This window comes from Hyla sarda, chromosome 3 (assembly GCF_029499605.1).
Source record: "Hyla sarda isolate aHylSar1 chromosome 3, aHylSar1.hap1, whole genome shotgun sequence".
Taxonomy (NCBI): Eukaryota; Metazoa; Chordata; class Amphibia; order Anura; family Hylidae; genus Hyla; species Hyla sarda.
In genome coordinates this window covers 313,779,968-313,800,640 of record NC_079191.1, presented here as the reverse complement: position 1 = coordinate 313,800,640, position 20,673 = coordinate 313,779,968, and the positions used below count along the sequence as shown (strand labels likewise).

The 20,673-nt window shown below is 41.6% G+C and overlaps 1 protein-coding gene across 12 annotated transcripts in view; it reads right to left on the bottom strand.

Moving 5' to 3' along the window:
• Positions 1-20,673, bottom strand: part of ARID1B (AT-rich interaction domain 1B) — a 405,450-nt gene that overhangs the window by 46,978 nt on the left and 337,799 nt on the right. For 10 of the 12 annotated variants that reach the window (XM_056567064.1, XM_056567068.1, XM_056567065.1 and 7 more), the window contains 3 exons: positions 13,813-13,946; positions 1,731-1,840; positions 896-1,054 (listed from right to left, as the gene is read on the bottom strand). In XM_056567064.1, the coding sequence (XP_056423039.1) occupies positions 896-1,054; positions 1,731-1,840; positions 13,813-13,946 (403 nt within the window). The remainder of the gene's footprint in view (positions 1-895; positions 1,055-1,730; positions 1,841-13,812; positions 13,947-20,673) is intronic. The other 2 variants (XM_056567069.1, XM_056567072.1) reach the window with 1 other exon arrangement.

Below are 20,673 nucleotides of genomic sequence, written 5' to 3'. Positions count from 1 at the left end.
TTTAGTGCCCCCGTACACTGAATAAATTCAGCAATAAATCCTCTAGTAGTTCTCCATGCAGAAACCAGTGCACACTAAGTAACTTGATACAGATTCCAACAGTATTTCCATGTGGATTCTGGCTCAATATATGCCTGCAATCCATGGACATGTCAGTTCTTGACCCAGAAAATAATCCTTATCAGAACCTTCTGTAAAACTGATTTCACAATGATTCAGCAAGATTTTAAAGCAGAATCCACATAAAAATTATGTTAAAATCTGTCTCAAATTACTGGTTTCTTTACGGAGAAATACCTAAAGTAGTGATGGACTGTTTATATATCAAGTACAGGCAGCAAAAACATGTCAGACATGTGGATTTTGTAGCAGATTCACAGTGGATCTCATCCCTATCCACAGAAAGTGGTGAAATCAATCACAAATTCACATGAAATGAGCGGCTGCAAATCTGTAGGTAAATTTCTCAGGAGTTTCGACCCATGTGGATTCAACAAAAGGGGGAAAATGTATATTGTGAAAGGGAGAAGGTATATGATTATTTATCATTATGTTCAATTACTGAAGTGCTGCCATCTCTCTTAACACTGGGCACCTAGGCAGAGGCCCACAGATATGGCAAATATAGCCCTGAGTGTTACACTATTAGAGAAATGAACATAAAAATACAATATAAAAGTGCATGAAATATTCATTGCTGATCCGGTCTGTCATCAGTAAATACACTGCTTTGAATATAAGTAGTCGAACAACCCCCCAAGCTGTCAACACAAAATACTATAAACAGAAGGTATAGAACAACATAAATAACAAAACACACAAAATTAAAGGTAAAACAAGCTTACAGTAATCTCATTTATTTCCAAATATAAAATAACAAAACAGGGCCACTTACAGGGCTTGATGGAGTCTTTGGCCAGCCTGGGCTGTTAATGCTATCACTTTCATCTCCATGAAAGGAGGAGATGCTAGCGGAGCTTGGGGACAGTGGGGAAGGGACTGGCAGGTTGCCTGGGGTTGGGGGCTGAGATATACCCTGTGAACTGTAGCTATCCTGTAGAATACAAACAAAATTGACAAGAGCAGGGCAGACATTACCAAAATGAAATCGATAAACTGGTAATGCAAAAATGTTGCATGTATGGAAAGAGGGAGGTGTAAAAAGACAAGCATATAAGATGCATGAACTCAAGATTGTTAATCCATTGGCTAGCAATTAGTGCGCAATTTGGCAAGTTCTTAGATGCTTGGCTAATGTTACTAAGCCACCATGCTTACTCCAAGCAAACATGAAATGCTTAAGCATGGATTGCCCTGTCAATGAAGATAAAATAAAAGCTGTTTGCCTTATGTTTGAAGGGGAAAAAAAAGCAAATTATTAATTATGCCTATGGTGCTGTTTAGACGGCCAACAACAGAAGCTTAAACTGAAGGCAAGAAGGGAAAATGGTTGCAGTTTAGAAACCAGGCACAAAAGCCCCTTCCAAACCCCACCAGCTTGATTGATATCCCCAAGCTCATATTTACTCCTTTGCTTTAAAGTTAAATGCCATTAGAACTAGTAACTTTCAGATCCAGACCATCTAAACATATAGAGGCCCGCGAAACAGATGGAGAATACATGCAGGATAGAACAAAACAGAGAAAGGGGAAAGTAAACCAGATAATGGAAGACCATATGAACGACATAGCAATGCCACAAACCCAATACCACATGCAGAAGGATATACCTTTGATTTTGGTTCAGGCTGAGGTGGCCCATCTTCTTTGCCCTCATGTTTGAGGGAAGGAGGCAGCTTTGATTCACCAGGATTCATCATATCAGCAAGGCCCAAGTGACCTAAGGAAAGGGGAAATGAAAAACATAAAAGCATGATCTAAGAAGCAGTAAGAACATACACACTTCTATATTATTTTACCATAAATAAGCTAAAAAATGCCCAATTACTAATATAGGAGCAAAGTAGATGTACTGAAGGAATTCAGACAGTATGGGTAACCTGTAGGTAAGATAGCCTCTTCACACATTGTGTTTTTGGTTTCTGTTGGACTTATACATCTCAACAGCATAAAGACCCTTGTGATGTATTCATTTAAATGAGCACTCTTATTAAAACTAATTTCATGGTAAATTAAAAAAAACTCCTTATGGTAAATAAAAAAATCTTTGTAATGTACTTTGTTTAAAAAAATTAAAAAAAAGAATTTTTCTACGTTTTATTCGTGTTTAAAAAAAGCTGCCACTAGGTGTCTCCTTACTTGTCCAGAGCACATTTTCCCACATCTTTTGCACAGACTTTGGACTCCTGCTGGCCTGCCAGAAATCCAAAATCAGGAAATGCTGGGGGGCAGCCTTATCCAATCCAAGCTCATCTCACACACTGAATTACTCTGGGCTGTGTGTAGCAGAATGTGGGATGAAGTTCAACCCTGTATGGCTTCAGATGATGTCACGCCTGCTAGGTAATGCACCCGCCCAGTCAGTGAATCTGATTGAGACTGAGCAGAAAGTACAGAGCAATATCAAGGTAGAAAGCTAACAAATAATAGAATAAAGACAGGGGGTGGTTTATCATGATGGGGGCAGTGAATTGGAAGGATTATTAAATTTAACAAGATCATGAGAGGTAATCTTTAATGGATACATTGGTTTCTATTATAGACTGTACATCCAAAATGTCTGTTTATTTTCTATCACTTATTGTTTGTTTTTTTTCTAGATAGGATAATGTAGACCTCTGTACTATTTCGAAAAGCTAAAAAATGTATATGTCGCTTTCTGTCTTAATCCAGCAAAAAAAAAAATCTATTTCAAGTGTAAGAGGGCAGATAGTGCTAGACGACATGAAATAGTATTTTTGCTGCTCGTTTTAAGTATCCTTTAGGGTCTGTTCACACGTACAGTATCATGCACATGTTTGATGCACAGGGTTTGATGCTGCAGAGTTTAATTTTCAAATCCTGCACATTAAATATGTGCAGGATACTGTACGTGTGAATATACCTCAAAAATGGTTATCCAGGATTAGTAAAACTGGCAGGGAGCAGTGCTGAGCTTGTCTGTGTCCCGGCTGTAGTCTGAGATTTAGGACTCCAGCATGAGTTTGAAATCTATAAAAAAGGCTTGCAGCCAGGACTGGTAAGGAGACCCCTAGTGGTCATTTTTTCAAAGTGGAAATTTAAATAGAAAGAAGCATATTTTTTAATAACATGCTATTGGAAAGTTATTCTGCATACATTAATCTATAATATATCAAAAGTTTTTTGATGAAAGGTACCCTTTAATACTGTATTACCTATAAAGAAAACAGTTCAACCTAGAGTCAAAGTAACTATTAACCTTATGAGTCACTCTGGAAATTGCAACCACCAAAACTGTTACACCACTGTGAAAAATGTTAAGTAATCTTGCTTGAAAGAAACATGCTTATTCTATGTAAGGGTACGTTCACACAGGTGTGTCACACACAGGTTTCTGCTGTGGAAACTGGCGGTTGACCGCCCATGTGAATGTACGTGTATTCAATGTGATTTGCATTTTATGATTCCCAATTGTATACATAGGTATACCTTCTTTTGGTGCTAATTGCTGGGGTTAAAGAAGCTGGACGTGTGGAGATTTCACATTATATTTATCAAACAAAACCTAATCAAGGTCTATGAATGTCTTACTGCGTTCAACTAAGAGGAAAAGGGAAATCACAAAATGCTTATTGCACATAGTAACATATTACTGTGTTTCAGAAAATAATTAGATTTAATTACAGCAGCGAGAGCTTCTGCAGGACCCTGGCGAACAAACTGGCAAGCGCCACACTGCTAATTTGCTAATATCTTAAGCATCACTGCAGGTTTATAATAACCATACCACTGCCAAAACTCTACCGTGCCATGTGCATTGACAATTACTAGATGTTTATCAGACAGGAAACCAATTTTTATCCTACTAATGTGGAAAAAAAGCTATAATATGCTTTGCTGAGGTCCATTGAAATGGGTCTTGACAGCATGCTCTTTAGGGGTTGTCACATCACTTTTTTTTGTATATGTGTACTTTGTATGCCAGGAAACTTCTGACCAACATGCTAAATGTGTCCATAGCTATTGTTAGATCCAGACCCCTTTTTCGTCTCTGGTAGGTATCTATTGGTATAATTCAAAAAAAAGAAAAGGATGGCAGCAGCATAGTAGGCTACAGTATGCCATTCAATTGGATTCTGTATATGTTGATAAATTAAATAAATAAAAATGGATACATAAGCTGATGGGTGATGGATGTCACTGCATAACATTTATCACAGGCATCTGTGAAACACATACATCATTAGCTGTTCAATAGCTTTTCATGACATCAGTCATAGGTAAGCCATTATAACCTGAGGGGGGGAAGATTCCTAGCAGTGTTATTCCACACCCATCGGCTATATGTATGTAAGCCAGAAAAAGCTCATACAAATAAGTTTAACAGATACCATTATATGAGGGATTGATGCCAACACTATGCTAAACACAACCAAAAAATAAAGAAACATCTATATGTATCTCTGAGCAACATCAGTCTAGCAATGAACAACAACTGCAAATGCGGTGGTCCACACAGGAATCCTAATAATTTTTTTTTCAGTTCATTGTATGGTACAACTAACATGTTAACTTTATTCCTAGGGTGAGTATGATTACAACAATGACAAATTTGTATCCTTTTTATTTTAACTTGTTTACTACTCTTATTTGATAAAAATAAAAATAATAATTGCCTTGTTCAGACCCTTAAAACCTTTCCATTTTTCCACATGCCCGCTAGGGGACTTTAAATGGGCACTCTCATTAAATCAAATTTTTGCCATTGCACTCCTTATGGTAAATAAAAAAAAATCTTTCTAATGTACTTTGTTTAAAAAAAAATGAAGTTTTCTATGCTTTGTGTTTAAAAAAAGCTGCCACTAGGTGTCTCCCTACTTGTCCAGAGCACATTTTCCCCTATCTCTTGCACAGACTTTGGACTCCTGCTGGCCTGGCAGAATTCTAAAATAAGGAATTGCAGTCTGGAGTGCTGAGGGGGGTGTGCGCAGCCTTAGCCAATCATAGCTCATCATACACACTGAACTGCTCTGGGCTGTGTGTAGCAGAGTTAAAGGGGTACTCTGCACCCCTAGACATCTTATCCCCTATACAAAGGATAGGGGATAAGATGTCAGATCGCCGGGGTCCCGCTGCTGTGGGCCCCCGGGATCTCGGCTTCTGCCCCCTCCTGTTCTGCTTCCACCTCACACCGGCAACGCTGGAGGCTTCGGAGCCCGACCACAATGGTGGACGAGCGTGACATCACAACTCCGCCCCGTGTGATGTCACGCCCCGCCCCCTCAATGCAAGTCTATGTGAGGTCCGTCACGCCACCCCCCCCCTAAATGCAAGTCTATGGGAGGTCCGTCACGCCCCCTCCCATAGACTTGCATTGAGGGGGCGGGGTAGAGTCATGACGTCACGCTTGTCCGCCATTGTGGTCGGGCTCCGAAGCCTCCAGCGCTGCCGGTGTGAGGTGGAATCCGAACAGGTGGGTGCAGAAGCCGAGATCGTGGGGGCCCACAGCAGCAGGACCCCGGTGATCTGACATCTTATCCCCTATCCTTTGGATAGGGGATAAGATGTCTAGGGGTGCAGAGTACCCCTTTAAGGAGGAAGTTCTCCCCTGTATGGCTTCAGATGTTGTCACACCTGCTGAGTAACGACTCTTCCCAGTCTGTGAATCTGAGTGAGCAGAAAATACAGAGCAATATCAAGGTAGAAAAATAAAAAATAAAAATAAAGGCAGGGGTGGTTTATCATGATGGGGGCAGTGAACTGGGAGGATTATAAAATGTATCAAGATCATGAGAGGTACTCTATAAAGCTAGCTCAGTAACTGAGCTAGCTTCAAAGCTGGTGAGTAATGGCTGCTATCAGCAACCAGGACTCACCGCTAATGGCAGACTTCGGCGATCATGCTGATGTCCAGCTTTAACACTTCATATGCAACAATCAAATATAACCTTGTGCAATTTTTCCACTCTATGTTGGAACAGGGAATGATACAATTCCTTAATTATGTGAATTTTCTGTTCACGTGTATGACTTAAAAAAAAAAAACAACCCCAACATTCAAAGCCATCTATACCAGTTTGTGTACAGCCATTTGCCCAGGATTTGTTGAACTTCAAAGATTATTGGGGTGCAGAGACAGCAGTTGAAATGGACACATGTTTAAGCATCACAAATGGTTGTGACACATTACTGATTTTCTATTGGGATACAGGAGTTTCTAGTTAAACTCATCTTCCAAAAATTAAGGTTAATATTTGATGACTAAATTTTAAGGGGAGGCAAGGGTACAATTCTTGGCACTGAACTCAGCTTTTCATTTATTATAACATGTACACATAGACCTGTATTGATATGATTATATTAGATAAGTAAAAGCTAATCTATTAGGTTTCCTAATTATATTTATTATTAAAGAATGCTATAAAAGTGATAGAAATGTACAAATTAAAGGCAATACTTTGGTAACATATATGTATGAGATGGTATAAGGCATATATATCAGACATGGTCACATGTGGCAACACAATCTAATAAAGGCAGCTATAGATCGGATGAATTTCTACAAGGTTTTGTAATGATTTTAAGTTAACACTCCACAAGCAGCTGTCACTTGACGACAACGCATCAAGCATATTTTTACTGTAGGGAAAGAAATGGTCAAGTGACTTAAAGATGAAAAAACAGCGCTATTGACTTTAAATCGTTTTTTAAGTTGGCTATCCCTCAAGAGTAAATAAATCCCTTAAGAAGAGCAATCTGCCAACTGCTTGCTTCAGGTAAGAGTCGCAGCTTGCCGTGTAAAGAGCAAAATAAATAACTATTGCTAATAGCAAGCCACAATTTAAGGCTGTTCAAATGTGTAGAAGTAATTTTGTGTCAGCATGCCATATAAAATACATAACACAGTGCAGCCCAAATAAAATATAGATCTTAGCGCCTTTTAAACACAAAATTATTAGTATTGCATACAGAAAAACAAAAATTATATTGCCAGTTTGTATCAACGTCAATTAGAGCTGTTAAAAATACATTTGTGCACTGATTTTTTTTATTTTTTAAATTTTTTAAGAGTTTTACATTGTCATTTCTGTCCCCAATATAAGAATATCTTTTAGAGAAATTCCTCAATAAAATATTATACTTCATAGTTAAGTACATAAATAGTTCAACTGCCCATTGGTAAGATGAACGGTTACAAGTGGGGCTGTGGATTATGTTGGCCTAAAATAAGAAAAAAAATTATATATAATATAATCTATGTAGTTGAAAATGTAGCTAATTCTTTTAATTGGCTTCATTGATTATAGCAATCAGACCTCAGCTTTCCTTAAATGCTCTGGACTAAGTCCAGTCCTCAGAACCAGTCCTAGGCCACCCAGGTATGCCTCTTTTGTGCCCCTACTGCAAAAATTATATGAACATTACTCCGTGATATAGGAGCATTATAAGCACCAGTATTGCCTATTGTCAATATTATGCTATACATTAGTCATTAAAGGGGTACCCCTGAAGGGGGAAAAAAACATTCAATTCCACTGTTGGCAGAAAGTTAAGCTGATTTGTAAATTACTTCTATTTAAAAATCTTAAGACTGTCAGTATTTATCAGCTGCTGTATGCTCCAGAGAATATTGTATAGTTCTTTCCCGTCTGACCACAGAGCTCTCTGCTGTCCGTGTCAGGAACTGTCTAGAGTAGGATAGGTTTGCTATGGGGATTTGCTTATGCTCTGGACAGTTCCTGACGTTAAGGCTAGGTTCACACTGCGGAATCTCTGGGCAGAAAATTTCCGCCCGGAGATTCCGAGTGCGGCCAGCGCCGACTGAATCAAGACCGTGCGGACACTGCAGTCTCCAATAGACTGCAATGTGTACCGCGAGTATTTCCATGTGAAGAATGAGCAATGCCATTCTTCAGGCGGAAATTTCCAAGCAGATTTTCCGTTCACATAGTGTGAATTTGCGAACGGAAACCCTTTCACTGTACTATACATTTTATTAATCAGAATTTCTGCCTGCAATTTCAAAGCGGAATTGCAGGCGGAAATTCCGTAGTGTAAACCTAGCCTAACAGAGGTGTTAGCAGAAAGCACTGTGGTCAGACTCGAAAGGACTACACAACTTCCTCTGGAGCATACAGCAGCTGATAAGTCCTGGAAGGCTTAAAGGGGTACTCCGGTGCTTACACATCTTATCCCCTTTCAAAAGGATAGGGGATAAGATGCCTGATCGCGGGAGCCCAGCAGCTGCGGGACTCCCGCGATCAGGCATCTTATCCCCCATCCTTTGGATAGGGGATAAGATGTGTAAGCATCGGAGTACCCCTTTAAGATATTTAAATAGAAGTTATCAAAAAATCTGTAACTTTCTGGCACCAGTTGTTTTGAAAACATTTCTTTTCCTCCAGAGTACCCCTTTAAGGCACCTTGTTCCGGTCAATTATTTCTAAACTCAAGATTTCTTTTCATAAACTGCTATAGATTTGTCTTCCCCAAAGAAAGTCTCAAACAATACTTTATCTTGAAAATTTCTTGATGTGAAAAACAAAGGCAATGTGAAGAAATATAAAAGGTAGATTCCTATACAATGGGATCATCCTGTCCTTCTTAAAGCTTATGTCCAAAGCAAGAAAAGAATGGACCCCATATCAGTATTTTGTTAAAAATTCTAAAAACCTTTTTTCATTCTTTAACTAAAAATGTCTTGGGTAAGGAGGGATTACGCTTACTTTTGGCAATCTTGCCAATATTATCCCATCTGACTACTGAAGAATTGCCTGTGGTGAAGAACAGTTTGTAGGATACAATATGGTAGTTTTGTTAAAGGGCTCTCAAAAGAATATTTTTTTCCATTGTGCCCCAGAATAAAAAGGGAACGTTTTGCCTGAACTTATAAATGGATATTCCAAGAACAAGGGATAGCGTGACAATACGTGTACCTTTCTTATAATGTTACTAAGAGTTGTTCATTAGAGTGAAATTCAGGTATATTTGATGTTGGCAATAAATGAGAAATAAGAAAGTTTCCCTTAACTGTTATTGTTTGCTGGCAACTATGGAACTTGAAATCATCACAGGGTCCACATGGGAATACATCATAAAGTCAGGGCACAATTATTGGGTTCCTGTACACATCACACTACTGTGCTGTGAAACAAAACCACATACTGTATACCGTATATACTCGAGTATAAGCCGAGTTTTTCAGCACGATTTTTTGTGCTGAAAACGCCCCCCTCGGCTTATACTCGAGTGAACTCTCCGCCTGTCAATCCCTTCATCAGTGGTCTTCAACCTGCGGACCTTCAGATGTTGTAAAATCTACAACTCACAGCATGCCCGGACAGCCGTTCCGGGCTCTACATTTTCACCGGGAGGCCCTGTTCTCCGCTCGCTCCGGGCCTGCCCCGGACTAGTGACGTTGACTTGACAACAACAACGCACAGGGACTTTCATGCCCATGAACGTCCCTGTGCGTCGTCGTCAAGGCAAAGTCACCGTACGGTCCCTGCAGCCCGGACCAGCTCACCCTTCCTTCCCACCGAGGGGAGGTGAGTAGAAAACTAAAGGGGGGGGGGGCTGGATGATGACGCAGGCCCGCGCAGTGGTCTTCAACCTGTGGACCTCCAGATGTTTCAAAACTAAAACTCCCAGCATGCCCGGGAGCAGTAGTTTTGCAACATCTGGAGGTCCACAGGTTGAAGACCACTGAGGGGATTGACAGGCGGTGATGATGAAAGGGGGGGGGGATGATGACAGGGTGATGATGACGGGGTGGTGATGATGACGGGGGGGGGAGATGATGACGGGGGTGTTCATGACGGGGGGGGGGGGGGGGGAGATGATGACGGGGGTGTTCATGACGGGGGGGGAGATGATGACGGGGGTGTTCATGACGGGGGTGTTCATGACGGGGGTGTTCATGACGGGGGTGTTCATGACGGGGGTCTGGATGATGACAGGGGGGGGATGATGACATGGGGGGGATGATGTATTTCCCCCCCTAGGCTTATAGTCGAGTCAATAACTTTTCCTGGGTTTTTGGGGTGAAATTAGGGGCCTTGGCTTATGTTCTGGTCAACTTATACTCTAGTATATACGGTAGTTTTATGATGGTTTTTGCCATTCTTTTTGCATCTAGTTTTAATGTGTTCTCTTTGTCTAGATCATGTGGATCGAAAATATGTTGTGACATCACAACGATTTGCCGTAAAATTGTGTCCAGCGGCACAAGACCACTACATGTATGGGCACGATTATGTGGAAGTAAACAATGAGTGAATGGGTAACAGCAGTCATACAAGCTGAACAGACAGAAAAAAAATAAAAGCATTTATGCTCCGGAACATGGGAAACAATTAAACTAATTTTCCCTTCAATTAAATCAGATCAGAAGCTGAAGGCAGAAGTAAAACATCAAAGGGCTGCTGAAGTTTAGTGTCCAACGTCAATTTGTACCTTGCTTATACTGACAGATGAAAAGGTTGTCCAGGTTTAGAGAAACATAGCTACTTTCTTCAAAACAGAAAAAACACCTGTTCGCAACTCGGCTCTATTAACATCAAAGGAACTGCATTGCAATACCACACAGGGACTGAAGACAGGAGTGGCGCAGTTTCTGGAAGAGCAGCGAGTTGCCACTTCATTTATTGTCTATGGAGATGATGTAGATAGAGTAAAGCGCCTGGCTATCTCCAGCAGCTCAAAAAAGTATTTTTTTTTTTTTTTTTTCATTTTTCTTTTCCAGACTTCTTTGAGATTTTCCTTGCTTTTGAGATAAAAAAATGTTTGGCTTCTATCAAAAGCTATCTAAAACAATGGCTACTTTCAGTTGGGACATATTTTGGATTGTTTACGGCCAAATAAAAGGCCTCAGCACTTCTTTTTACAGCTGTAAGTAGTATGGTGGGGATAAATCAAACTTGAGCAGAGGAAAAGTTGACCAATTGCCCATAGCAACCAAAAAGATAACGGCCCAGATTTATCAAACTTTGTGAGAGAAAAAGTGGAGTGATTTTCCCACAACAACCAATCACAGCTCAGCTAACGATCTGAGGTAAAGTGAAACCTGAACTGTGATTGGTTGCTGTGGGGAAATCACTCCACTTTTTCTCTCACACAGTTTGATAAATCTGGGCCAACGACTTTCATTTTTTTAAAAGTCCTCTGAAGTATGAAAAAAGCGATCTGATTGGTTGCTATGGACAACTGGTCAACTTTTCCTCAGCTCATCTCCTCTGTGTGGTACAAAGCTGTTTTATTAACAAAAAAAATTGTGGGGGTGTTTTTTAAGCTGTCAAATGGCCATGACCACTTTATGGCCCCAAAAGCCTAATGTACACATATGGGGAGATTTATCAAAACCCGTGTAGAGGAAAAGTTGCCCAATTGCCCATAGCAACCAATCGGATCACTTCTTTCATTTTGCAGAGGCCTTGTTTAAAATGAAAGAGGCGATCTGATTGGTTGCTATGGGCAACTTTTCCTCTGGACAGGTTTTGATAAATTACCCCCGTAGTCTTAATGTTTCCAGAGGGGTCAATCTTCAGACAGAGGCCAAACCAGCACCCTTTTGGCCTCCATCTGGCCCATATATGTTGGTATATGAAATAGTACAGTGGTCCCTCAAGTTACAATATTAATTGGTTCTGGGACAACCATTGTATGTTGAAACCATTGTATGTTGAGAACAGAACTCTATGGAAACCTGGTAATTGGTTCTGAAGCCACCAAAATGTCATCCAAAAATAGGAAAAAGTGAGGATTAAAGAAAACTAAGTAGATAACTAACACAGATAAAGCAAATCCTTACATATAAAAGTAAGAAAAAGCTGCTGGGAGCTGTAATCACTGTCTATTTCAGTGTTTCCCAACCAGAGTGCCCCCAGATGTTGCAAAACTACAACTCTCAGCACGCCCAGACAGCCTTCGGCTGGGAGTTGTAGTTTTGCAACAGCTGGAGGCACCCTCTTTGGGAAACACTGGTCTATGTAGAGGACAGAAGCATCTTCAGGGTCCTGTACAGAACACGCAATGTCCTTAAAAAAGGAAAATGGATTCGCCCTCACCTGGTGTCCAAAGGAGCAGCTAACCCTGGTACAGGTAAAGAGTACAGAACATGTAATACCTCCCTTTACTGTAGGGGGCGCTACCAGACACCAGTCAGTGCATGCACTTTAGGAATACACAGGTTTTACCAGTGAAATATCCATTCTGATTGGTCGGTTCTTCCAGTCATTGACACGTTTCCCAGATTCCATAGCATTGTATGTTGAGTCTGGTTTCAAGTTACAATGGTCCAGAAAAGACCATTGTATGTTGAAACTATTGCATGTTGAGGCCATTGTAAGTTGAGGGATCACTGTATAGTGGATTACGCTATTCCATCCAATAGGATACTGTAATAAAAATAAATCAGTAAAATGGGCACCATAGTAGCCTATGGGTGACAGATGCCAACATATGACATCTATCACAGGCATCTGTTTAACAGCTTGAGCATTTCATAGCATATCCGTTAAACTGACACCATACTAATCTATAGCTGAGCGATGTCACAGTCGGGTACCCATTACATCCTCTGTTTAATACACACATTGGAAGCTTTTCTCAGTATGTCTCCCTGTCGGTTTTGACAAGCAGTTTGAGTCAAACTTTCAGGATTGTAAATGTCATGTGGAATGTCTTAGTGTGGGTGGATTTACATTTCAATCAGGACAAGCTTACTACTCACACACAACTGGTTTATACATTAAGGGGACATTCACACAGTCCGATTTTGCTGCCGATTTTCCGCAGTTGATCTTGCTATGCACTGACTTTTTTCATTTTGCACCACTTTTTTAATACAGTATGTTAAAGGGGTATTCCGAGATCTAACATTTTATACGATGTCCTGTCACCGGGGGCCTGCTGCTGGGACCCCCATCGATCTTGTTGCAGCACCCGCGTTATATGCGAAGCTGCGTCTCCAGATTCAGAAATCTCCGTTTTCCGGGACTGGAGACGTGACGTATGTCACGCCCTCTCGTGACGTCACGCCCCCTCCATTCAAGTCTATGGGAGGGGGCGTAACGGCCAAAACTAGAGACGCAGCTCCGCATACAATGCAGGTGCTGCAGCAAGATTGTGGGGGGGTCCCAGTGGTGGGCCCCCCCCGCGATCAGACATCATATCCTCTATCCTTTGCATAGGGGATAAAATGTTAGATCCCGGAATACCCCTTTAAAGAGAATCTGTCATCTATATATCATATTTAAAGCTCAAGTAGGTGTTTCGCAATTGCTGTGGCATATGCACGCCTTCTGCCTTGACGGTTTGATGTACAGGGCTCAGTGCTGGAAGCCAAACCCTGTACATTAATCATGCAGGACAGGAATGGGTGGGGGAAATAAATAAAAAGGATGATGTTATGCATGAGAATGATGGCCGTACAATGTTATGTTCTCAAATAAATCTAAATCTATGGCGCTCACTTGCAACATGGAGTGAAATCTAATAAGACCTCTTGGACCTACCACCTTATCAAGAAAGCACTAGCAATTGATGACAATGTCAAGATGGAAATCTCGAGACAGGTAAAGTATGTAACATACACAAAGGGATGACAGGAATCCAGGAATCCTAATTATAGTGAAGTAATTACAGACAGGGAAAGTCAAGCATACAACATGCTGTATTCAAGGCGCAGCCTGCTGGAATGAGTATACATAAGTACCAGCCATAGTTAGTTACCTGCTGAGCTGTTCATCATGTTATATGGGGCCACTTGTGGGTTCATCATGCCTGCGCTGTTATTCATGGACTGACTATATGCAGAATTTGTTCCCATAAGGCCACTCTGATTCATGCCAGGAAAGCCACTTTGCCTGTTTAAACATAAAAAAGACAAAAATGTTTACTATTAATAGAAAAATAAATAAATACATAAATAAATAAATAAAGCCCGCAATGTTGGCGGTGTAACAGGTAATATTTATATAACCCTACATTGTGTGTATCACGTATCCATGTCTTTTCATTAATGGCTCACCATGGCATTACTTTATTCGCCAGTAGTACCACGTGTCCTCTTGTAAATTGCAGAAAAATAGGTTGCAGTAACTATAGGTTGCTAGATCTGTATTTCTCACCAATAGTCACTGAAATGCGTGGGTAAATGTGAACGTATTAAAGTCAAAACACTGTCCCCGGAGTCAGGTTGAAAGAAGGTGTTAATCACTATTGCTATAAAAGGTTCAGCAGCTGTCACATAATGTTTAACAAATGGCGATACAACAAGAAATGTTTGGAGTACCTGTCAAAACAAGGCATTGGGAACAGTAAAATGTGTTTAGAAATTTATAGTGCAACTAATTTAGAATAGAAAATACAGCAGCGATTAATTTCCCTTTGATTAAACAAATCAACTGTTTATGGGCTCGGAGTAAGAGAAAACAATCTTCAAAGCAAAGTTCCGCAGGTTTTTTTTTTTTTTTCACCTTTACAAATCTTAATATTTCTTGAGAAAAACTACAGGCAGGGAATAAGCAAATCTAATGGAGACTAAAGCTTTTCAGGATGTGGTCCTAAATAAGTCTTATGCAAAGTACAATTCATACCAGCAGGCTTCAAACTGTGGCCCTCCAGATGTTGCAAAACTACAACTCCCAGCATGCCCGGACCACAGTTTTAAGACCACTGATTTATACCATGGCATCGAGTGGTTGTATGTAGAAGGCAATTTATACCATAATATCCAGACGACACACAACTGCACATAGTGTACAAGTATATAACAAGACCTGCCTGAACTTACCCAGTGACCAATTAGATATGTCACATAACCCCTGGGCTCCCTACTGGGACATGGTCATACAAATTTTACATAAGGCCTATGGATCCCCATCCAGCAGCCTTAAAGGGGTACTCTGGCGCTAAGACATCTTATCCCCTATCCAAAGGATAGGGGATAAGATGCCTGATCGGGGGTCCTGCCGCTGGGGACCCCCATGATCTTCCACGCCGCACCCCATTAGAATCAGTCCCCGGAGCGTGTTCGCTCCGGATCTGATTACTGGCGATCACGGGGACGGAGCATAGTGACGTCACGGCTCCGCCCCGTGTGACATCATGCTCCGCCCCCTCAATGCAAGCCTATGGGAGGGGGCGTGGCAGCTGCATTGAGGGGGTGGAGCGTGATCTCACACAGGGCGGAGCCGTGACGTCCCCATCCAGCAGCCTTAAAGGGGTACTCCAGCGCTAAGACATCTTATCCCCTATCCAAAGGATAGGGGATAAGATGCCTGATCGGGGGGGTCCTGCCGCTTGGGACCCCCGTGATCTTCCACGCCGAACCCCGTTAGAATCAGTCCCTGGAGCGTGTTCGCTCCGGATCTGATTACTGGCGATCACGGGGACGAAGCATAGTGACGTCATGGCTCCGCCCCGTGTGACATCACTTTCCGCCCCCTCAATGCAAGCCTATGGGAGGGGGCGTGACAGCTGCATTGAGGGGGTGGAGTGTGATCTCACACGGGGCGGAGCCGTGACGTCACTATGCCCCGTCCTCGTGGTCGAGATGGACTCAGCCTGAGGACCTCCAGCGGTTCCTGAAGCCGCTAAAGGTGGGTGCTGCATGGTAGATCCTGGGGGTTCCCAGCAGCGGGACCCTGGCGATCTAACATCTTATCCCCTATCCTTTGGATAGGGGATAAGATGTCTAGGGGCGGAGTACCCCTTTAAAATGTTATCCAGGATTTATAAAAAAAAAAAAAAATGAATGGAGTTGTAATACCACATGCAACCTGAGGACAGGTGTGGTGCTGTTTATGGAAGAAAGTGGCCATGTTTTTCTATTCCTGGATAATCCTTTTAAGGGTAGGGTCACACGTGCCATATATTGCAGCTGAGCATTTTGCTACCCAATGGGTATGAAAATATGCAGCAGCAAAATACTGCATAACTTAGGGAGTTGAGAATATCCCTTTAGGGCAGTTATTCCCTATCCAAAAGAGAATTGCTGGGGTCTGGTCAATAGGATCATGAATCCTGAAAACGGAGGAAAGTCGTCCCTTAATAAATGGAAAGAAGCATGTGGCAGCACTCCATTTATTCTCTACTGGACTTCTAAACATTGCCAAGCTCTGAGCACTCTAATTGAGAATGAATGGAGCAGTGGTCACGAATGCGCTCTGCACTACATTCATTCAGGGAAAAAGTTTTCCCTGTTCTTGGTGTTTACTATTTACCAGTACAAAGGAAAAAAAATCCATTACAGGGTACTTTACATTAGAATTACTTTATTTATGAGTGGATGTCAACATTTTACATTGGGGGCCATTTGGCATTCAAAGAGCTCTAACGTTTAAATTTTTTCAAAGTAGCTATATGAATGATTGTTATATTTTAGGACAAGTTGTATTTATTTTATTTTATTATGTGATTTTAAAAATGTTAATTCTACTTTTGGTTGTCAGTATGTTAGTCAATTTAGCATTGTACCACTTTGACAATTTGTTTTTGTGTCATCACAACATTTTAGCAGACAAAACTTTTTTGTTACTTTCCGTTCACAAGGCTGTGCGCTTGGGTTTCTATTATATTGTGGTTTTTCAAATTGACTTCTTCTTATGCAATTTGCATAAGTCCTTTAGACATTAGTTAGAGTTGAGCATATAGCCTAGACTTACAATCCAAGTTGTTAACATAATTTCCAGAAATATGTAAGCAGTGCAGGTCCCAGTGCTACACTATTTGCGCATCTACCATAAATGTCAATGGGAGTTATGCAAACTGCGTAACCCCTCCAATTAATTCATTTTCTGAACCAGACCAAGTCCACCAGCTGAATACTGGAGATCACAACCAGCCATCTTGTCCCTTCGTGGAAAAGCCCCTTTAGGGTACGTTCACACGAGCGGATTTTCGCAGCGGATTTTGCCGCGGATCCGCTGGTGAAGGCCCGCTCTATGCTGTCTTTACATGTACCTGCTCGTAGCAGCAATACGCCGCTATGAGCAGACACACTGCGATGTGCAAGTCGCAGTATACTCGCACATCGCGGGAGCTCTCTGCCTAGCTCAGAGCAGGGAGAGCGGCCACTATGTGCGAGTACGCCGCGCATATCGCTGCAGTGTATATGCTCATCGCAGCGTATTACCGCTACGAGCAGGCACATGTAAAGACAGCATAAAGCGGGCCTTCACCAGAGGATCCGCAGCGTAAAATAAGCTGTAAATCGCTTGTGTGAATGTACCCTTAGTATAGTAATATATAACATTTTAGGTGGCTGATTTAGGTGTAAGAATCATTATCTATCAGGAATCGACTACTCAAGTATGGTATTCGCTCAGCTTTATTATATAAAGGCACCATGTCAAACTGTTGTTTTTCATTTCACATAAAGAAAGTAAATCAAACATAAAATAGAAAAAAAAAAGTTGTTGCTTCTGCTGACTAAACTGTCTTTTTTCCCTGCAAACACAAGTATATATATACTTTCAAGAAATAAACAGACATGTCTGATAAATATGGGAAACCTGTTATGGGAAATCATGGTGTAAGGAAAGGAAATTAAACACCACTTACACCCAAAGCCAGGAAATGCAGGTACAACACACAGGTGCAGGTGCAACACACCTTCGTATTTAGAAAAATAAAAAAATAAAGGAAATATACGATTCTAACTATTCATAAGGGATTCTTATCAATATACACTGCTCAAAAAAATAAAGGGAACACTTAAACAACACAATGTAACTCCAAGTCAGTCACACTTCTGTGAAATCACACTGATTGACAATCAATTTCACATGCTGTTGTGCAAATGGAACAGACAACAGGTGGAAATTATAGCCAATTAGCAAGACACCCCTATAAAGGAGTAGTTCTGCAGGTGGTGACCACAGACCACTTCTCAGTTCCTATGCTTCCTGGCTGATGTTTTGGACACTTTTGAATGCTGGCGGAGCTTTCACTCTAGTGGTAGCATGAGACAGAGCCCACAACCAACACAAGTGGCTCAGGTAGTGCAGCTCATCCAGGATGGCCCATCAATGCAAGCTATGGCAAGAAGGTTTGCTGAGTCTGTCAGCGTAGTGTCCAGAGCATGGAGGCACTACCAGGACACAGGCCAGTACATCAGGAGACGTGGAGGAGGCAGTAGGAGGGCAACAACCCAGCATCAGGACTGCTACCTCCTCCTTTGTGCAAGGAGGAGCACTGCCACAGCCCTGCAAAATGACCTCCAGCAGGCCACAAATGTGCCTGTGTCCACTCAAATGGTCAGAAACAGACTCCATGAGGGTGGTATGAGGGCCTGACATCCACAGGTGGGGGTTGTGCTTACAGCCCAACACCAAGCAGGATATTTGCCATTTGCCAGAGAACACCAAGATTGGCAAATTTGACACTGGCACCCTATGCTCTTCACAGATGAGAGCAGGTTCACACTGAGCACATGTGACAGACGTGACAGAGTCTGGAGACACCGTGGAGAACGTTCTGCTGCCTGCAACATCCTCCAGCATGACCGGTTTGGCGGTGGGTCAGTAATGGTGTGGGTGACATTTCTTTGGGGGGCCGCACAGCCCTCAATGTGCTTGCCAGAGGTAGCCTGACTGCCATTAGGTACCAAGATGAAATCCTCAGACCCCTTGTGCGACCATACGCTGGTGCGGTTAGCCCTGGGTTCCTCCTAATGCAAAACAATGCTAGACCTCATGTGGCTGGAGTGTGTCAGCAGTTTTTGAAAGAGGAAGGCATTGATGCTATGGACTGTTCCCCAGAACTGAATCCGATTGAGCACATCTGGAACATCATGTCTCGCTCCATCCACCAATGCCTAAGGAGACCATCCGCCACCTCATCAGGAGCATACCCAGGTGTTGTAGGGAGGTCATACAGGCACTTTTTGGGGGGTGGTTTCCCCCTTCATCAAATTGGAATACTCATAAACACTGGATGTATATAAAGTGTGCAGTATGGCGCCAAACACATGTGGGTGGGCCAATTAGAAAGTTAATAAAACAAAAAACACATAAAAAATTATATAAATTAATATATAGGTAGTGGTTAAAAAATAAATCATAGTACAGATAATGAAAAGCATGAAAATAAGACATTGAATCCACAGATACAGAAATAAAAAAAGCTTTGTGTACAGCCTTGAAGGGCCCCATATAAATAAACAAAGGTCATTAAATAAAGACCAGAGGGCCAGAGCATACCTCAAAGATCACTGTCCCATCAATAGGGGTGATATGCGTATTTAATAAATGATCCAGGGGAGTGGCTTATCATTAGAGTGTCCTTTGTAAACCTCTGTTTTAGGGGTACTGGTGCCCTAGGATTTTACATAAATGCATCATTCTTACCTTTCCAGATCCTCTTCCACTGCCGTTCTGGAGTTGTCCGGTTTCTGCTGCCCTCCTCTGCTTCCCATGAGGTTTCCTTTAGGCAGGAACTGCCTGCTCAGCCAATCAGATGAGTGGAAAGTTCCTGTCTGAAGGAACATCATCAGAAGCAGGAAGAAGAAGAGGAGAGCGGTGTAGACCATACAACTCTAAAATAGCAGTGGTAGGGGATCTGGGGAGGAGAGTATGCTTTTTTGGAGCACCCTAAAAAAAAAGACACAGACAGCGCTCCGTAGTGCGATACCGTTTTCAACAGGAATAGATGTAGTAAAAGTGATGCTTACCACATCAAGTTACACTCCACCAAGTTTAACTATGGAAAAGAGCAAAGATTTTAGGTGCCTGCAGCCACTCCACGTCCAAAGCAAAGGTTTTCTCCAACTTATCAACAGGATTCAGAGGCGCTGGACACACAAACTGAAGGGATCTCAAGTTTATTCACCCATGATGCAACACGTTTCACAGTAAGACTGCTTCATCAGGCATTGCCTGATAAAGCAGTCTTACTGTGAAACGCGTTGCATCATGGGTGAATAAACTTGAGATCCCTTCAGTTTGTGTGTCCAGCGCCTCTGAATCCCGTCGGTACATTGGAGGAAACCTTTTTTTTTGGAGCCCCGGTAGGCATATAAAAAAATAATAATATATACATGTTTATAGGTCCTTTAGGATAAGAGATGTTAATTTGTAATTTCCGTTATTCTTTCATATAGTAGCAAATCATTTGGTTACTAATGGATGTCTCCAAATAAAATTCCTTTGAATCCTTACACATTATACTAAAAAGCTAAAGAGATAAAAGTTTGGTGGTCAAACACTGGAAAGACATCAAAACCATCCTACACAACATAAGTACTAAAGTACCGTCGGCCAGAGAGCCATTCACAAAGACTGCTTTGCTGTCCGATCAGCTCGCCTTGCATGCCTTTAACAATTCCTCCAAGGGAGTTAGCTGTTCTGACCTAAAAGTTATGCTTTTTATTTATCCTCCAGAATAGAATGCAGCTCTCTGGAGTGGAGACCATGACAGGAAAAACTAATAAAGATCAAAGGACTAAAATAAGACTGCAGCATGCTCTACAGATATAATGAAATGTGCCCAAAAATAATATGCATTACTTTTAGCCTTTAGAGACATCAAATGCACCTTTCAGCAGACTCAATTATATATTATGCAGCTTTGTATTATTATTATGAATTT